Here is a 16190-nt window from a genome sequence, read left to right as displayed (position 1 = left end):
TCTCCAGGGTTCTTTTTTTTTTTTTTTTTTTCAAGGTAAGGGTGTGAAGTGATAATTTTCACATGGCAATTATGTGTTAAAACGCAGGACCCAGCTGCCCTGGGAACACTTGTGGGCGGTGAGAGCCTGAAGCCTCCTTTATTTTGGTGGATTTCACTAGGAATGCCCCTCTCTTGTTCGTGTTTGGAACAGCGGTGCTTGGAAGGGTCACACACGTTATCGCTTATTGCCGTCAACAGCGGGCCCGTGAGTCAATGAGGGCATTTGTGCAGGGAGCAAAGGCGCCGGGCTTGTACGGCCCGCACGAACACCCGTGAGGGACCAGCCCGCCCGGCCGTCACAGCCCCGGCCACCGCCCGCCCGCGCTCCTCCGCTCGGGGCCGTTCCCGTCGCCCGCCACCGCTTCCCCATTGGCCCTCGGGCCGCCCGCCGCCGCCTCCCCGTTGGTCCGCGGCCGCTGGCAACAGCGACGGCTCTGTCCTGCCGCGCCCTGACTGGCTGCCGCCGCCCGCCCGGCCATAGCAACAGCGGGGCGCGCGCGGCGCCTCAGGGGGCGCGCGGGGCGGGGGCTGAGGCTGAGGCAGCGGCGGGACCCCTGAGGGGCGGGGGATGCACAGGGAGCGCCGCCACGGCCGCGCTTTGTGGAAACCCATTCTCTAGGCTCTGTCATCGTCGCTTCTGCGGCCTGCGATGGAACGGAGACGGGACACGGTCAGGAACCAGGCAGGGACGCGGCTCCATGCGAAGGCAGCAGCCCCATAGCAAAATTCCCACTGAATCGTTCTGGGCTGCTGTCTGAGATCCCAAATAAGGTACTTTAGTTTTCATCCCTGCTGATATGACATGTCAGTACAATGACTATGATTTAGGCGCTCAGTGGTATATGATACATGTGGATGAAAGCCAGGGAGGTTCCACTTTCCTGCTGTTGAAGATGTATTGGAGTAAAGAGGAATGATGCCTCTCTTACAAAGAGGTGTATTTTCAGTTCCTTTCAAATACTTAGTTCTGTTCCCTGGTAGGGGAGATAAGATTAGATTAACATTGCCGGTATAGAAATTTTAGATACCTGTCATTCTAAATAGGTTCTATTGTAAAAAAGCAAGTCATGCTAGGGAATGCACAGATTTTGGCTTTGCATATAAGTGACCTTTGTTCTACCACCTTTAACAACACCAGTGTCCTAAGGCCTTGTAAGGTTTTTAAATAGTTCAAGAACGCAGTTGTTTTGAGTTTTTAGTTAAAAAGAAGAGGCTCAATACAGCAAAATTCCTCAGGAGTGCTAGAACAAGTCTCTTTTCCAAACTTAGATATGAAAAAGGATTTTCAGCTAAAGCAGAATTAAAGCCTTTTCTCTTATACTTCATGAATTTCATTTCCGAATTTGTGCAGTTGTTCTCTGGAGGACAACTGAATTTTCTAGGTAATTTCCTGTAAATTTATCTTACAGAATTCAAAGCTTGATATGTGAAATCAAGCAAATTAAAAGTATTGCCCTTTAAGAGATGTAAAGTCAAGTGGTTAAAGTACAGTGTATTCTGGCCCACTATTGCCCCATGTCATCTGGATACTGAACCTGCACAAAGCACCTTTGAGGAGCTAATTGCATTTGGACAGGAATTTGCAAGTGGTGCCTACAGGTGATCTCACAGGACTTGGCGAAGCTGGGTTACAGGAGGCTGAGCAGAATTCAGGGGTGGGCTGCTCTTCCCCATCTATGAGCCAGAACTGATGGGGTGCCTGGCCATGCAGTAGAGGAAGAGAACAAGTGAAACTCTGCTGAACGCCAGTGGTGCTTTAGGCCTTCTCTGCCTGTGCTGCTGGCTGGAGTTAGTCTTTCAAGGAGAGCCTAGTGGAGTTCTTTCCATTGTATTTACATTGGGGTAGCAGTTTGTTCAATTTGTGTCTTACCTCATTCTGGTTTCCTAGATGTGATTTGCGTCCCCACCATGTTCTGCTTTCCTTATCCTACCATCTGTAGCAAGCTCTGGATGTGTTTATGTTGTTCTTCCTTGGAGCTGTACTTGGAAGCACACTGAACACGTGGCTGACCTGCCCTGAGCTGTATGTGCTGTACCTGCTGTTGTCATTCCTCCTCCTCGACATGGCATGGCCTAGCAAAGAAAGGAGCTTGCCCTAGATAGAAAAAAAACAAAGTTATTTTTATCCTAAAATGCATATAAGGGCCCAAAGAACAGAGCCTGTATGTGTTAATTGGTCACAGAAAGGGGATGGAAATCTAGGAGCACTTTCAGAAGTTCCGTTACTTGGCTCTCCTGAGGTGAGAGGGACACTTTCCCAATAGGCAGCATCCATGTTTTCCAGCACTGCTGCTAGAGATAGCTTTTCTCTTGGCAGTTCAGCAGACAACCCTGAGCCTGGCAAGGTCAGAGGCTGAGGATGGTTCTACCCTGGAGGTATGGTGTGGAAATGGCTGTGTGGAGGACCTGCACAGCAGCTGCCGTGAAAACTTCCCTGAACTAATCCAGGAAATTGCTAGAGGGGACTGAGGACATGAGTAGCAGCTTTTTCTGCTTGCAGTCCCATTGGCAGTTCCGCTTGCTGTCACAGTCACTGGTGCATCCAACACCCGCTCAGGACAAATGCTGCGAGATACAGCTTCAAGGCAGTATTTTCAGGCAGTCTCTCATTCTGGATGCCTGGATTACCTTGCTTGGGGCCTCATTTTTAGAGGAAACGAGCTCTTTACGCAGTGACTCAAGTAGGGCACCCAGAATAAGAGGCCACTTTTGAAAATGTTGGCAAAGGCATTTTGTTTTATCTCTGCACTTCATTAGTCTTATCCCCAAAGTCTTTCATGTTATGTTCTACAGTGAAAGGTCATTGTTTCAGATCAATCATTTTCAGTGGGATTTAATCCCATTCTAAGTCAAACTAATCCACTTTGGTAAAGGTTGAAGGGCAATAAAAATTCATTTGTTAAGACAGATCTGGTTTTATTTTTTTAATGTGGCTGCTGATGCTGAGTCCTTAATTGTGTATGCTCAGCATGAGGTGTCTTCAGAGAGGTTCCAGAAATCATGGGCATCCAAATTCTGATCTTATCTGTAGGCTGCAAGCGCTCAGGACTTCTGGAAAAACCCTGGGATTTAGTCGGATTGAGTTATTTTGTATTCATATTGCTTTTTTACTTCCAGTATTTTCTTAACACAGGTTGTTTCTTCTTCCTCTTACCTGTAGAGCCTTTTTTCAAAATGGTACTCTGGTGGCAGCTGCTGATAAGCAGGCTTGTTCGTGTTTTCCTGTTGAAGCTTGTGAATTCTGGTTTACTTTCCCTTCATTATATAAAGAGTAAAACTGCATTCTTCTGTCTGGGCAGGACTAGCCATAGTCTGAAGTAGCTCATGAGGAGTTAAAGCTGCTTTCAATTAGCTACTGTGTTCTCACCACTTAAAGGAACCCCCACAACTGAGCATGCTTGACAACCCCCTGTGCATATCCCTGAATCATTCTGGCAAGGAAAAACTGCCATAATCTTTTATTCAGACATAGTGCTGTTTCCTCACTGGACTCTGAAATGAGCAGGTGCTGGAAGATAGCACATTTTGCCAGAGAGTTCTGAGGGTTTATCAGCTTGTGTCTGCACAGGATTTTGAACATCCAAAAGGCTACTGTGTGTGAATGCCAAATGATATAAAATACACTGCAGTGATCCCAAATAGGCTTCGGGGTACAGACCTACCCTTTCTATGAGGGAGCAAGAGCTTTGCAGGTTTTGTACAAATCACTACCCTCCTTTTTTAAGGTTCTTCCCCTGCAGGGGAATAGATACACAACGTACTTCACCACAGTGTATGGAATGAACCCTGTTGCTGTTGTTGAGCAGCACTCGGGCAGTGTCATCTTTCTTCATTCCAGGATTTACCCTTGAGTTATGAGGGAGGTTCTGTGAGAGTGATTCAAGATTAATATGAAATTGAAATATGACAAAGAGTAGAGTATTTTCACACACTGTGGCAGCCTAGAGGCTTGTTGAACTGTGGTGTATGGTTTGGCTAGAAATATGTCTCTGCAATTACAGTCCCTTGTGGTTTGGGAAAGAATCATCACACTACAGCTACACCCACTGCTATCTCGTGCTCTGATCTTGTCATTGGTTACAACACTTATCCTCCTGATGCACACTTATCTCACTTTACTGGGGGAATGTGCTGCTAGAATTCTAACAATAAAAATTACAGATAGTCCTAAGCCTGTGGAAGAATCTGTCCTTACAGCACTATTTGAGCATCATGCCCCATGTAAGGGCCAGTCACAAGTATTTCCAAGATCAGATGTTCACAGACTCCATCTCTCTTTCTCTTCCACAGTTGTCTCTATTTCATTTGCTGTGATGTGGAAGCTGGTTAACCTTCCCCACCAGTGGGTGGTTTCTCTGTTCTCTCTCTGTTTTTCAGTATCTTGTCCCCAAGACTTTCATCATTTAGCAGCTCCCTAAATAAAACATTTCCTTGCTGCAGAAAGGAGAGGGAAGATCATTTGCTCCAGGGATCAGGAGGATGTTAGTGGCAGGGACTTTTTTGTAGAACTGCTGTAGTTCCATGAGTCTCAGAATACCACAAAATGTGTGTGCTCCCTCAGTGCTTCCAGGACAACAAAAGGGGAGGTCTTCCACCGTGGGGAAAGCCTGGGAATGGCACATGGTGGTTTCCTTGTGGTGTTGCCTCTTCACCAGTGTCCCTGCAGCTAAACATTAGCACTGGGGAAGACACCCTCTGAGACTGCTGTGGTGTCCCCAGTGCCCCTATGTGAGTGAGCACTGAACTGGAATGGCATTTCAGCAGGAAGCTATTTATGGAACATGGGTGCTGTCCAATAATCAGATATGCCTGTGGAGCAGAGCCATAGCCTTAGGTCACAGTGCAATTTTCAGTGCCATAAATTTCTCCATCTACAGATTCTTGCTGGGTGTGGTCACTTTGGGAACAATTCTGAGTCCTGCCTCATGAGAGCAGTATTCCTGAGCTTTGATGGGAATCACGGAGTGCTGCCTGGCATCCAAGCTCAGCAGGGGAACCACAGTCAGGCACTGTTTGCACCCGATTCGGCACTCTAATAAAAGGCCTGCTGATTTTTCCATTTCCTTTCCATTTTTATTTTAAGACATTGTGACTCATAAATATTGTAGTAGATTATAAAACTCATTGCATGAGCTCTAATTTCTGTTTATTTGTACCTCAGTAGATGTGTGGAGCCACTATTGAGGATGAAGATCCAGAGCGCTAGGCACTGTATGCGCAGGAGAATATAGGTACTCTCCTCCAGACCTTGGATGTGAAATGCAATCTCTTCCCTTTCTTTAGGTTACAGTCAGACTGTGGAAGTGCTGCACACAAGGTTGCCTTATTTTAGCACTTCTTCTTGCAACTGTTGAATTTAGATGTGTATCTGGTTTTAGAACAGTGAGGTTACACATGACCTCGTGGATTCAATGTTACAAAATTTTGAGATGCTTTAGACTGAGAAATAGCTCTTTTAAAGAAGCCTCAATTAAGGAAACCAAAGCATTTCACAAGAATGTTTGTGCACGTGTAGCTATATCTACATATATTTGGCAGATTAATGCAGATTGGTTCAGTGGGTGAATAACTCGTTTTAAAAATACTTTGTAATCTGTTTCCCTGGGGAGTCTGAAGCTGCTGTACAAGACTAGAAAGCTTCTGCTAAACCCTGCATATTTTCAGAGCTGTTGGAATGTTTTGCAAACTGACTAATCTCTACTGAGAAATTACTACAACTGCAAAGGTTCCCAACTGAAGAGAACTGGTCAAGTAAGATTGGCCTGTCTCTCACTATTCTTGCCTAAGGGTCAGATTCTTTAAAATCTCTATTTTTACATGGATTCATATCTTTTCAAAATCATATCCCTTCTGTCCTCAGCTAAACATTTATTCTAAGGTAAAATCAATACAAGTTTTACAATAATTATGATAATAAATTGAAATGATACTTGGGATCTATTCTGTTAAGGTTTTAGATGTCACTGCCGTCTCTTAGAGATAGTGAGAACAAAATCCCAGCAGGAAAAAGCCTCATTTGGCTTGCTGCTATGTGTGCACAGTGGTGTACGTGCTTCACACTACTGCAAAGAGCTGTTTCCAGAATGTTCTGCCAATCGGTTTTTAACTTGCTGGGTGTAATTTTTATCTTTCATGCTTTATTACATATAACTATCATTTATTCTTATTTGTCATATTTATTTATGTCCATTAAAAAGATAGCAATATTCATCTAATCCCTTTTAAAACCGCAGCATTTATTTTAAATGGCATTAGGGCTTAATGCACAAAAGCCAGCAGCATTAGAGTTAAGGCTAAAAACTTTTGTCTGACACAAGGGACTGGATTTACTCATTTGAGGTAGCACAAGAGTACTGAGGGTAGTGGGACAGCGTCCGGAGGAGTGAGAACAGCCTTGTCCGTGTTTCCGGGGTGTGCTAATGGACTTTCTTTCCTTGTCTTTGGGGGGCGAGGACAGATGTGAGCTTAAATTGCCACAGGTGCTCTGGTGCTGAACTGTCTGCTGGTGAGCAAACCTTCCACTCAGCTGTACAGCAGCTCCCCATACCTACCGCGGTGCAGGGATGTTTAAATGCTGGCCAGGGTTGAATAGGAAACTTAATCCATGGTTTATTGTAAGAGATGAGTAACGGGGCTCCCAGCGTGTCTGTGGATGCCAGCAGTAGTTTGTGGTTTGTGCAAGGTTCTCACCTTGAGATGATTTTTATGTAAGACTGGTACTCTGTCAATTTATGAAAGAGGAGCTTGACTATTACACATTAAAATACATGGTAAAATTGAATTTAGCTGCATCTGTTAGGCAAGGTAGTAGAATCGGTCCGTGGTACCACCCCCACGACTAGGGCTGTTTCAAGGCAGCCGGGATGCGAGATCCATTTATTTCCCCGAAAGAGGCACAACCGTGCCACTACTGCAAGACAACGCTGGCAGGCTGCGGCCGCACAAAGCAGCCATGGCGCTGGGCAGGGAGGCAGGCACACACGGACGGGGAGCGTGGTCACACCGAGCGCAGTCACACAGCCGTGACCCACCAGTGCCTCTGCCAAGGCCAGGCAGGGCGGGTGAGGCGGTGGCGGTGTCCAAACCCGTCCCGTCCCGTCCCGTCCCGTCCCGTCCCGTCCCGCAGTGCCCGCACCCCCCCACCCACCTCCACCTTTGCAGCAGGAAAATGCAGCACTCTCAGCGCGCACGCGCGTCCCGCGGCCGGCGCCCCGCGATAGCTATTTATAGCAAGTGACGTCACCTAGAAATAGAGCGCGGGGGAGCGGCGCCCCCTCCCCTCCCCTGCAGCACCGCGGCTCCGCCCCCTCGTTGCCTTCCCGGCGCGCAGGCGCGGGCGGCGGCAGCAGCGCGAGGCTCCGAGCCGCACACGCCGCGGTCTGTCCGGGAGCGCGGCCGGCAGGCGAGGGAGCGGCGGCCAGCCCGGCACAGCCCGGCACAGCCCGGCACAGCCCAGCGGGCGGCTCGGCTTACGGTCCCTGCTCCCGCCACCCGTGCGCGTCCAGCCGCACATCCCCGCCCGCCTTCCACTCTCTCTGAGGGGCGAGCAGAGCCCAGCCCGGCAGCCACCACGGAAGCGGCCATGGGGGACCGAGAGCAGCTGCTGCAGCGAGCCCGCCTGGCCGAGCAGGCGGAGAGATACGATGACATGGCCTCGGCCATGAAGTCGGTGAGTGGGGCCGGTAGCCTGGCGGCCGTGGGGCGTACTCGGAGAGGAGTGTGTAGGGGGATAGTAGCGGGGGAGGGAGGGAAAGGAAGTGCGGGCTGGTCCGAGGCGGGGTTGGGTCCGGGGAGGATGCGAGCCGCCGGGTCCCACCCGTCGCGGTGAAAAAAGGAGGGCGGGAGTAGGAGCCAGACCATCCCGCCGGGACACCTCGCCGCCGCGTGGGGCGGTGCCCAGTACTACCTGCCTTCGGCACAGATGAGACAAAGAGTAGCCGGTCCAAACCGGACCTAGCTCTCCCTTTAAAAATCTATTTCCTTCCCCCCTCATTCCTTCCGTTCCCTCGTAAGGGCTGTCTCGCAGCCCTCCCGCTCCCCGGCTGTCCCTGTCCCGGGGGGTGTGGCTGTTCCCATGCCCTCCTCTCTGTCTCCCCACCGCGCCAATCGGGCTCGCAGTGCGGCCATTTGAATGCCGCCCGCCTCTCCTCGCGGCGGGAACGCTGTGCATTCCTTCTCTCCTAGAGATGGGGCCCATCCTCGCCCACCTCGCTTCCACCCCGATGGGGTGGTGGGTTTGTCCTTGGGGTGCGTCTCCCCTTCTGGGCACACGCCAGCGTTTGGGGGCGCTGGTCCGGTGGAATGGGCACTGCGGCGGGGGCTGTTTGGGGACACAGCAAAAGGAGCCCCTTCCTCTTCTAGACGTTTCTTTTATCTCGCCGTAAAAGACGCGAATAGAGGCCTCACATCAGTGACTCAAAGACAGTAGCTGCATCCAGGTGTCAAAGCTACCCCCTGTTCCAGGAGCATTTCACGAGCTTTAACGTTGCCTTTTTGCCTCTTCTTTGTAGAGTAACAGTTTCTCAGTGCATTCCGTACCCTGTTGAACACTGACATATGTTTAAACAATGTTACATTTACAACTCTGCTTCTTTCAGAACCAACCAATGAAAATTATTTGTATTGATCTGCCTGTACTGATACGTAATAAAATTGGAGAATGATCAAACCTATTATGTCTAGTCCCTTTTTTTGAAAACAAAGTATTCACACGATCCGAATGTTATGGGTAATGTTAATGCCGTTGGATGCTTAGCAGCATCTTTGCTGTTATCAGTTTACAACTGGTTTGTTCTTGCTGATCTGTCCTCTGAATACCAAAGACCCCAAGAGGAACTTTTTCCCGTGAGAGTGCTGCTGTTTGAAGGCACGAGATGATTTTAGTTTGAAAGAGCAGCTTCAAATGGAGTCCACATTTTTGTTGTAAGAATGTCTATGTCACCTCCCTTAAGTGAGGGCAGTAAAAAGACTCTAATTTTGCTGCTCTTGTTCGCTTTTGCTGTTACGTCGTAATAAATATTACGACCAGTCCAGTTTTAAAACAGTGATACTTCTGAGTATCTCAAACCAGAGCCACAAGATGTTAAAATAAGTTGTATTTTAATTATATCTCTAGAGTTCTTAATACCTATAATGTAATAGTAACAGCTCTGCTTTTGGATGGTAATTTTAAAAGATGAAATAGAGAAAGCACTAAAATGTGCTGCTCTAGAAGACAATTTCTAGCTGTTGTTAGTAGAAAGCTTTATATTTCTCTAAGAGCTGCAGACCTGCAGTGTATGTGTGGTTTCTGGGCACATGTGAAACCATGAGAACTCAGTTGCTGTGCTTCAGGAAGTGTGTAAATAAAGTACTTACAACTAGTGTGTATGTCTAGTTGTTTGTAAACTGTTCTAATTACTATGCAAATTTTCATTCATCTGGAGCCATGGTATTCTCATCTGTAATGCCACTTCTGCTCGCAGATAAGTTGTGTGATTGGGAGTTTGAGAACACTTTGTAAGTGAGGGGAGTCTTGAAGCTTACAGAAACTTTAACTTTTAAAATACAAATGGCAATCTCAATTTAAAAGGCAACAGTTCCCTTATTTTGAGCTGTTCATATACTGTTGCATATCTGTAATGTTGCATCTGTTGGCTACTTGGCTTTCACAGGTGTTCACTCTAATACAGCAATTTCCAGAATGCTCTTTAGTGTTTGAGGTTGATTTTGTAGGTCTGAGCATAAGCTTCTGTGGAATGCTCTGAGGGCTGTCTGTCCTCACAGCTCATACTTCTGTTTTCAGTAATTGGAAATAACTGAGAGATAATTAAGAGAGCTTTTTATCCGTATAGGTTAATATTGAAGTAATATTGCAATCCAGAGAACTTAGACTTCCTCCAAAAGGAATGAAATCAGTATTCTAACTCTAATTCTCCAGGATACCTGGATTTGAAAAGTTTATTTAAATTTTTTCTTTTTTTAAATCTCTGAATGTAACACATCTGATGCTTTAAAAAGGTGCTATATGAAAGTAGTGTGCTTTCAGTGTAAACTGAATTCTGAACAATTAATTTCACTTTTAGATATTACTACACTTTACAATACAGAATATAGCCAACAGCCTGGTAGTTACTTCAGAAACATAAAGTAACAAATACTTGTTTTAGTGAAAGTGTATTTGCTTGATTTTTGATTCTGCCACTGAAGAAAAAAGTGTGACGGGGCTGCCATTTCATCTGTCAGCATAAAGCTGGAGAAACATTTATTTTTTATTCCCATCAATTCCTTCTTTAAAAAAAAAAACCAGACCAAGTAGCAGTTGTAGATTAAATAAGGAATTTACTGCTCAATACAAATTTTTTGTTGCTGTAAATTTATTTTTCATAGAAGAACTCCAGTATTTTTGCTTGTAATGTGTAAACAGGAGAAGAAAAATAGTTTGATGGGTTTCATTTACTTTTTCCCAGATGAAGTTATTTTAATAGAAAATACAGTCATATGTAAATGGCGTTCTTCCAAAGGGGATGGCATTCCCATTGCATTAAATGCTGCTCCAGGATTTCAGCTATTTCAAATAAAGTTTACATGGTAGGTACAGAATTGTTTCTCAACACACTGGAGAAAGATGCTTTTGGTGTACATGTGAAAGGTTCTCAGTTGATGCAACAAATCAGCCTCCCGAGATTACAGGATTGAGTACCTTTGGTTTAGATAATTCCAGAAATCATGAAAAATGTATAAGCCCTTCATTTTTCAGACATTATTAATCCTAATATGTAGTGCTTAGGACCTCCATTGGTTTATGTTGCTTTTCCAATATAGCTACATAGTGGTAAAAAATAGTTTACTTTTTACAATTGGTAACATGAGTGATGTGAGATATAGAATTTTAAAATTAGACATATGAGAAATACTACATAGTGAAATAAATGTAAGTCTTGAACTAAAGTTTTTGAAACAAAATAGTTTGAGGTTCTAGTTTGTTATATAGGCTTTTATCTGTATATATAAATGGACTTAAGTTTGGGATGTTCTATATTTTTAGTACCTATCCCTGAGTGTCTGGTTTGGGGTTAGTGAAGGGTGTTTGTGTAGGAGAGGGGAATGAGTTGTCTTTAATGTAAGTAGTGCCCTCCCCTGCTGGGAGATGACTTCCTCATGGGGTTCTCTAGGGTAAATGTAGCTATAGAACCTCCAATGCTTGGTATATAGCTCTGAAACCACGTGATGCAAGAAATTGATCTGGTTTAAATTCATTAGTCTGGTTTCTATTTGTTCCAAAATTATGGACTGCGTAAGTTTCTATCAGGCAAGTTTTAATAATTAAACCTGACTTTATACTGGCTCAGGTACAGTCATTTTTGCAGCAGCTGGCTCAGAACTGGCTCTAGCTGTGAGTGATGTGCTCTGGCTGACAAAACAAGTATAATCACAGACAGTCAACTGACCTGGGTCAGGTTGTGGATCTGCTCTCCATTGTGGAACATTCACTTTGGGGTGTTTTCCATGTGGAAGGAGCTCAGCTTGATGTATGGCGTATGTGGGATCACACGCAGAAGTAATTTCTGAGCTGATGGAGTACTGCCACGCTCATTAGCATGTGGAGTTCGGAATTTCCAGGGTTATAGTCAGGATTCCTTTTATATACTCCCAATTTTTGGTCACTAAACTGCAAAAGAACTGTTAATATCTTTATTAGAGAAGATGAGTTAGGTGAGTTGTAGTGGAGATTGTTGAGGAAAATATTGATTGGGAGCTATGATGAAGATTCTCAAAATGTCATTAGAGCTGATTCTTGTGCATTTCATCCTCTATAGGTTGCCTCTAATTCTATTAGGACAAGCAGAGCAGTGTCTTTTTGGAGTTCAGGTTCCTGAAGTGTGGAAAGGCATTTTGGAGATAAAACTAATTGACATAATGTATTTTAAGAACAAAACCTAAATTTGGAAGTAAGCTCTCTGTTGCTCTAAGAGTTATAATTTGCATAAAGTATTTTTTTAGATCTGCAAATAAGCACATTTGTTAGACGGTTCACTGTCTATACCAGCAGTCTCAGAATAGTGCAAATACTTGTGACTTGATTGTTTGTAGTATGTAAGTATTCGGTGCCTGTCAAGTAGTGTAAATGTGCACATTTTTAAAAAGAAATAGTTAATGATTTTAACAGTGTGTCTGAACAAGGATAAGTTTATTTTCACACCAAAGTACATATCCTTAGAATTCTAGTGCCTACTTTTAAAGCAATATGCTTGAGGTAGGGGAGGTACATTTTTCATCCTAATTCCTTTGAGTTTAATTTCATGCGTATAAATTTTAAAAAGTAGAACAATTTCAAGTGACTGTGAGTCTAATAGCCTAAATTAAAACAAGTGAAATAGGCCTAAATATACAGTATTAGAAGTATTATTCTTCTATCTCAGCTTTTTGAAGGAGGAGTTCGAAGCTGTTCATGGCTTCGTTCCCGATTTGCTGTCCTATTTCTATGCAGTTTCATGTTCTATCCCTGGAATTTCTCTGCAGCCAGTTAGCAGAAATCAGGGTAACTTTTGTATTGCACTGTATAATCGCTAACTACGTGTCTGAAAGATACTATGAAACACTAATTCCATTTGTACTGTGCAGAGCTTAACAGCTGCAGTGCTTCCATCTCTGCTGTTGAATGGAAGCAAGCAGCAGGGGAAAGAAATGCAAGAATTGCACCAGCTTCCAGTGTTGATGCTGTGTTCCAGATTCAAAAAACTGGTGTTCTAGGTACATTTAAATTCATCACTAAATGTGTAGTCTGTATCATTATAGTAGACTTCCTAAAAAAACTGAGCCTTCCTCTGTGATTGCTTCTCAATTACACAAGCCTGACTCTTATTCAGTGAATATTCTTTGCAGTGGCTTCTAAATACCCCTTCTATTACAGCAGAACTGTGGGGATTTCACTGTTTTAAGTCCTGACTGCAGAACAGTTTTAAACTTTCAATGTTGCAAAGTTACTCCAGTCTAGAAGGAATTTTGGGGTCTAGAAGGAATTTCGGCATCTAGAAGAAATTTGGAATATTGCACTTCATGATGAAAGTATTGAAGGAAGTTTGCACACTCTTCTCTAAGACAAACCCTTTAAATTTGCTTTTTGTCTGTGTTTCCAGGTAACTGAGCTGAATGAGCCCCTCTCAAATGAGGATAGAAACCTGCTGTCTGTAGCCTACAAGAATGTAGTTGGAGCTAGACGGTCCTCCTGGCGGGTCATCAGCAGCATAGAGCAGAAGACTATGGCAGATGGCAATGAGAAGAAGCTGGAGAAAGTTAAAGCCTATAGGGAGAAGATAGAAAAGGAGCTCGAGACAGTCTGCAATGATGTTTTGGCTCTCCTAGATAAATACTTGATCAAGAACTGCAATGACTTCCAATATGAGAGCAAGGTCTTTTACCTGAAAATGAAGGGGGATTACTACCGCTATTTGGCAGAAGTTGCTGCTGGAGAGAAGAAGAACAGTGTTGTGGAAGCCTCAGAAGCTGCCTATAAAGAGGCTTTTGAAATCAGCAAAGAGCACATGCAGCCCACTCACCCAATTAGGCTTGGGCTGGCCCTCAATTTCTCAGTGTTCTACTATGAAATCCAGAATGCCCCTGAGCAGGCCTGCCTTTTAGCCAAACAAGCCTTTGATGATGCCATAGCAGAGCTGGACACACTAAATGAGGATTCCTACAAGGACTCCACTCTCATCATGCAGTTACTTCGAGATAACCTCACTCTGTGGACGAGTGATCAGCAGGATGAAGAAGCAGGAGAGGGCAATAATTAAAAAGCTTTCCTCTGATCCCTCTTTCATCCACTTGGCCATCCCCATCATCACCAATATTTCCTTGCCACAGTCACACTAAATATCTAGTGCTAAGCATATCTGTATTGTACAGCTGTTCAGATCTGCTGTCTACTTTATCAAGAAGCAGTTTCAGATGAGTCTTCATGGGCATTGATGGATTGATTGGTTTATTGGCCCTATTTATCTTAGTTGCACTTGAGCAGTGCAGAAGGAGGCATTTTTAGTTTGCCTGTTGATTGGAAAATATGGGAAGGAATAATGGAAAGTGATTGAGGATAACTAGATTCCAGTTAAATTTTTTCCATTTGAAATGAGCTGACAGTTCTGTTAAGCAGTACATTTTGTGCATGCAAAATAAATTAGCCACCCCAAATTTTTTTCAGTCAATGAAAACAGTTAAGCTGATGTGAAATGACAACTCTGTTCATCAGTTTACAATAAACTCTTTGAAATGTGAGGTTTTGGTAGCAATTTGGTTTTTTTGCCTCTAACTTGTGCACAGTTTCTTTAAATGCAGTGCATCTACCTAAGAGTTTTGATACTTGTAACCTTTTGCAGTTGTTTTGAAGAATCATGAATTTATTTTTTGTAAACTCTTTGGCTGTTTAGTTGTCTGTGTATTCTGACAACTCTATGTCAATATTTGCCCATGTTAAGATGGATGACTGGGAAGCCAGACTTTAAATTAAATGTTTTGGAATTAAGTGAATAAAATAAAATGCTGCTTCAGGGATGTTATCTCTACATGAGCTGTCCTGTCTTTTGTTCAGAGCAGAGATAGAGTTATATAACACATCACTTACGGGTTAAAACATATTTAATCAAAAGTTTAATGAGAGGTTGACATATGCTAAACAACACAAAAACACAACATAGTATGCTGAAAGAAGAAAAACCCAAACCCACAAAACCCCAAAGCACCCACAGCGGGGGTCACCTCTGTTAAAGTGGAGTTTCCCAAGGTGGTATATTTAGTTGTTTGCTCAGTAGAAGAGTTGCTGAACAATTGTAAAGCCCACAACTTACATCAATGCAGAGACTTGTATTTGCTTCTGTCCACTGTAACTTTTAAGCTGTTTCTCTGAAGTGCTGATCACCAAATCAGCTTTACATGTGAATATCCCAGTAGCTATTTCATATTTACTTGCTTCAAACAGAGGCAATACTTGTTGCTAAAGACTGCCTTTCTCTATTTAGCTCACTTAAGTCTAGTCCACAAACTTAACACTGTTGTTTTTGTTTTCTCCCAGCAGTTAGTGTACATGTACGTTTATTGGTGCCGTACATACTTCTGTAATGGTATGTCCTAGAAGCAGGTAAAGTTAGCTGTATCCAGACTGCCACTGGCACCCAAATTAGCTCAAGAATCATGTAAGTTCTCATTTATCAGAATTCTTATTCTTTAATTAGTGCAATAGTTATTACTAGTCTGAATTACCCACAACAACTGCTCTTACTTTTTAAAACAGGTGCACTAGTTGTTCTTAAGTATATGGAGTTTTAGAATTTTTTAATGGTAGATTTGTGTGCATTTATGTATTCTATCATCTTAGAGATAATTCTAGCTTCATTATATCAGTAAAATTGACAATGATTGAAAGAGTAATGCAACATCCGAAAAAGATGAAAATACAGGTACACGCCTACCTACCTGCCCCTGTGTAACCAAGGTAAAACTTGGCCATAAGGTTGCCTTTTTACATTGAAAATGTAAATGGATGGTTAATAATTAATAATATTGGCAATCAGTAGGTTTATTTCCCTGTTGATAGAAGTACCTGTCTTTTTGTTAACTTTTTTAATTAATGTTTTTCTTAATTCAAAAGCCAAGGAGTCCTTTCTCATTTTAGTTACTGTCTTGTGCAGACCCTGTATCACAAAACTATGAGCATTATGTAGTTTGCAAGTGAGTCAGCAGGCCTGGCATCTGGACTGGGCAGCTGAAGGTTGGCTGTTGCCTTGGTGCATAGGATCCAAAGTGGAGACCAAAGGGTTTCTGCAGAATGATGCTGTGTAGCAGTGAATTAGATTCCCAGTATGAAAGCAGATACTTTTCCTGTGTTTTCCAGCTGTCAGTGAATGAGCCAATGACATGGTGAGCGTGTTTTTGTGGTTGTGTTTTGGTAGGAGTTAGTAGAGAGTTTTCTGTAGAGCAAGAAAAAAAATGCTCCAGTGCAATCCATATTCTTGTTTCCACTTCAGCAGCTTTTTCATTTCCTGGGCCCTAGGATTGCTAAATGCTTTTTTGTAATCCTTACTGTGATCTGGAGGAAACCAAAGCTGATGAATAGCACATGTTGTTTATTCCAATATTCTTCAGTAGATCACAGGATTCAGGTATTTTGGTACTGGT

General features: G+C 43.6%; 1 protein-coding gene across 1 annotated transcript; it reads left to right on the top strand.

Moving 5' to 3' along the window:
* Positions 1 to 7373: 7373 nt before the first annotated feature.
* Positions 7374 to 14581, top strand: YWHAH (tyrosine 3-monooxygenase/tryptophan 5-monooxygenase activation protein eta). The gene is made up of 2 exons (XM_042015142.1): positions 7374 to 7710; positions 13160 to 14581. Exons 1-2 carry the CDS (start codon positions 7624 to 7626, stop codon positions 13814 to 13816), a joined length of 744 nt encoding a protein of 247 aa, XP_041871076.1. The 5' UTR covers positions 7374 to 7623; the 3' UTR covers positions 13817 to 14581.
* The last annotated feature ends 1609 nt before the right edge of the window (positions 14582 to 16190 follow it).

The sequence above is a fragment of the Corvus kubaryi genome, unplaced genomic scaffold, assembly GCF_017639235.1.
Source record: "Corvus kubaryi isolate FWS band 111438036 unplaced genomic scaffold, C.kubaryi_AGA036_p1.0 split3-37173, whole genome shotgun sequence".
Classification (NCBI taxonomy): Eukaryota; Metazoa; Chordata; class Aves; order Passeriformes; family Corvidae; genus Corvus; species Corvus kubaryi.
The sequence above is the reverse complement of the archived record's forward strand: the minus strand, read 5'-3'. Positions and strand labels throughout refer to the sequence as shown.

What these genes read in the sequence shown, in the direction of transcription:
- YWHAH (XM_042015142.1), top strand. Translation starts at nt 7,624, where the DNA reads ATGGGGGACCGAGAGCAGCTGCTGCAGCGAGCCCGCCTGGCCGAGCAG. An exon ending in TGGCCTCGGCCATGAAGTCG is followed by an intron (nt 7,711 to 13,159) that starts GTGAGTGGGGCC and finishes CTGTGTTTCCAG; the next exon opens with GTAACTGAGCTGAATGAGCC.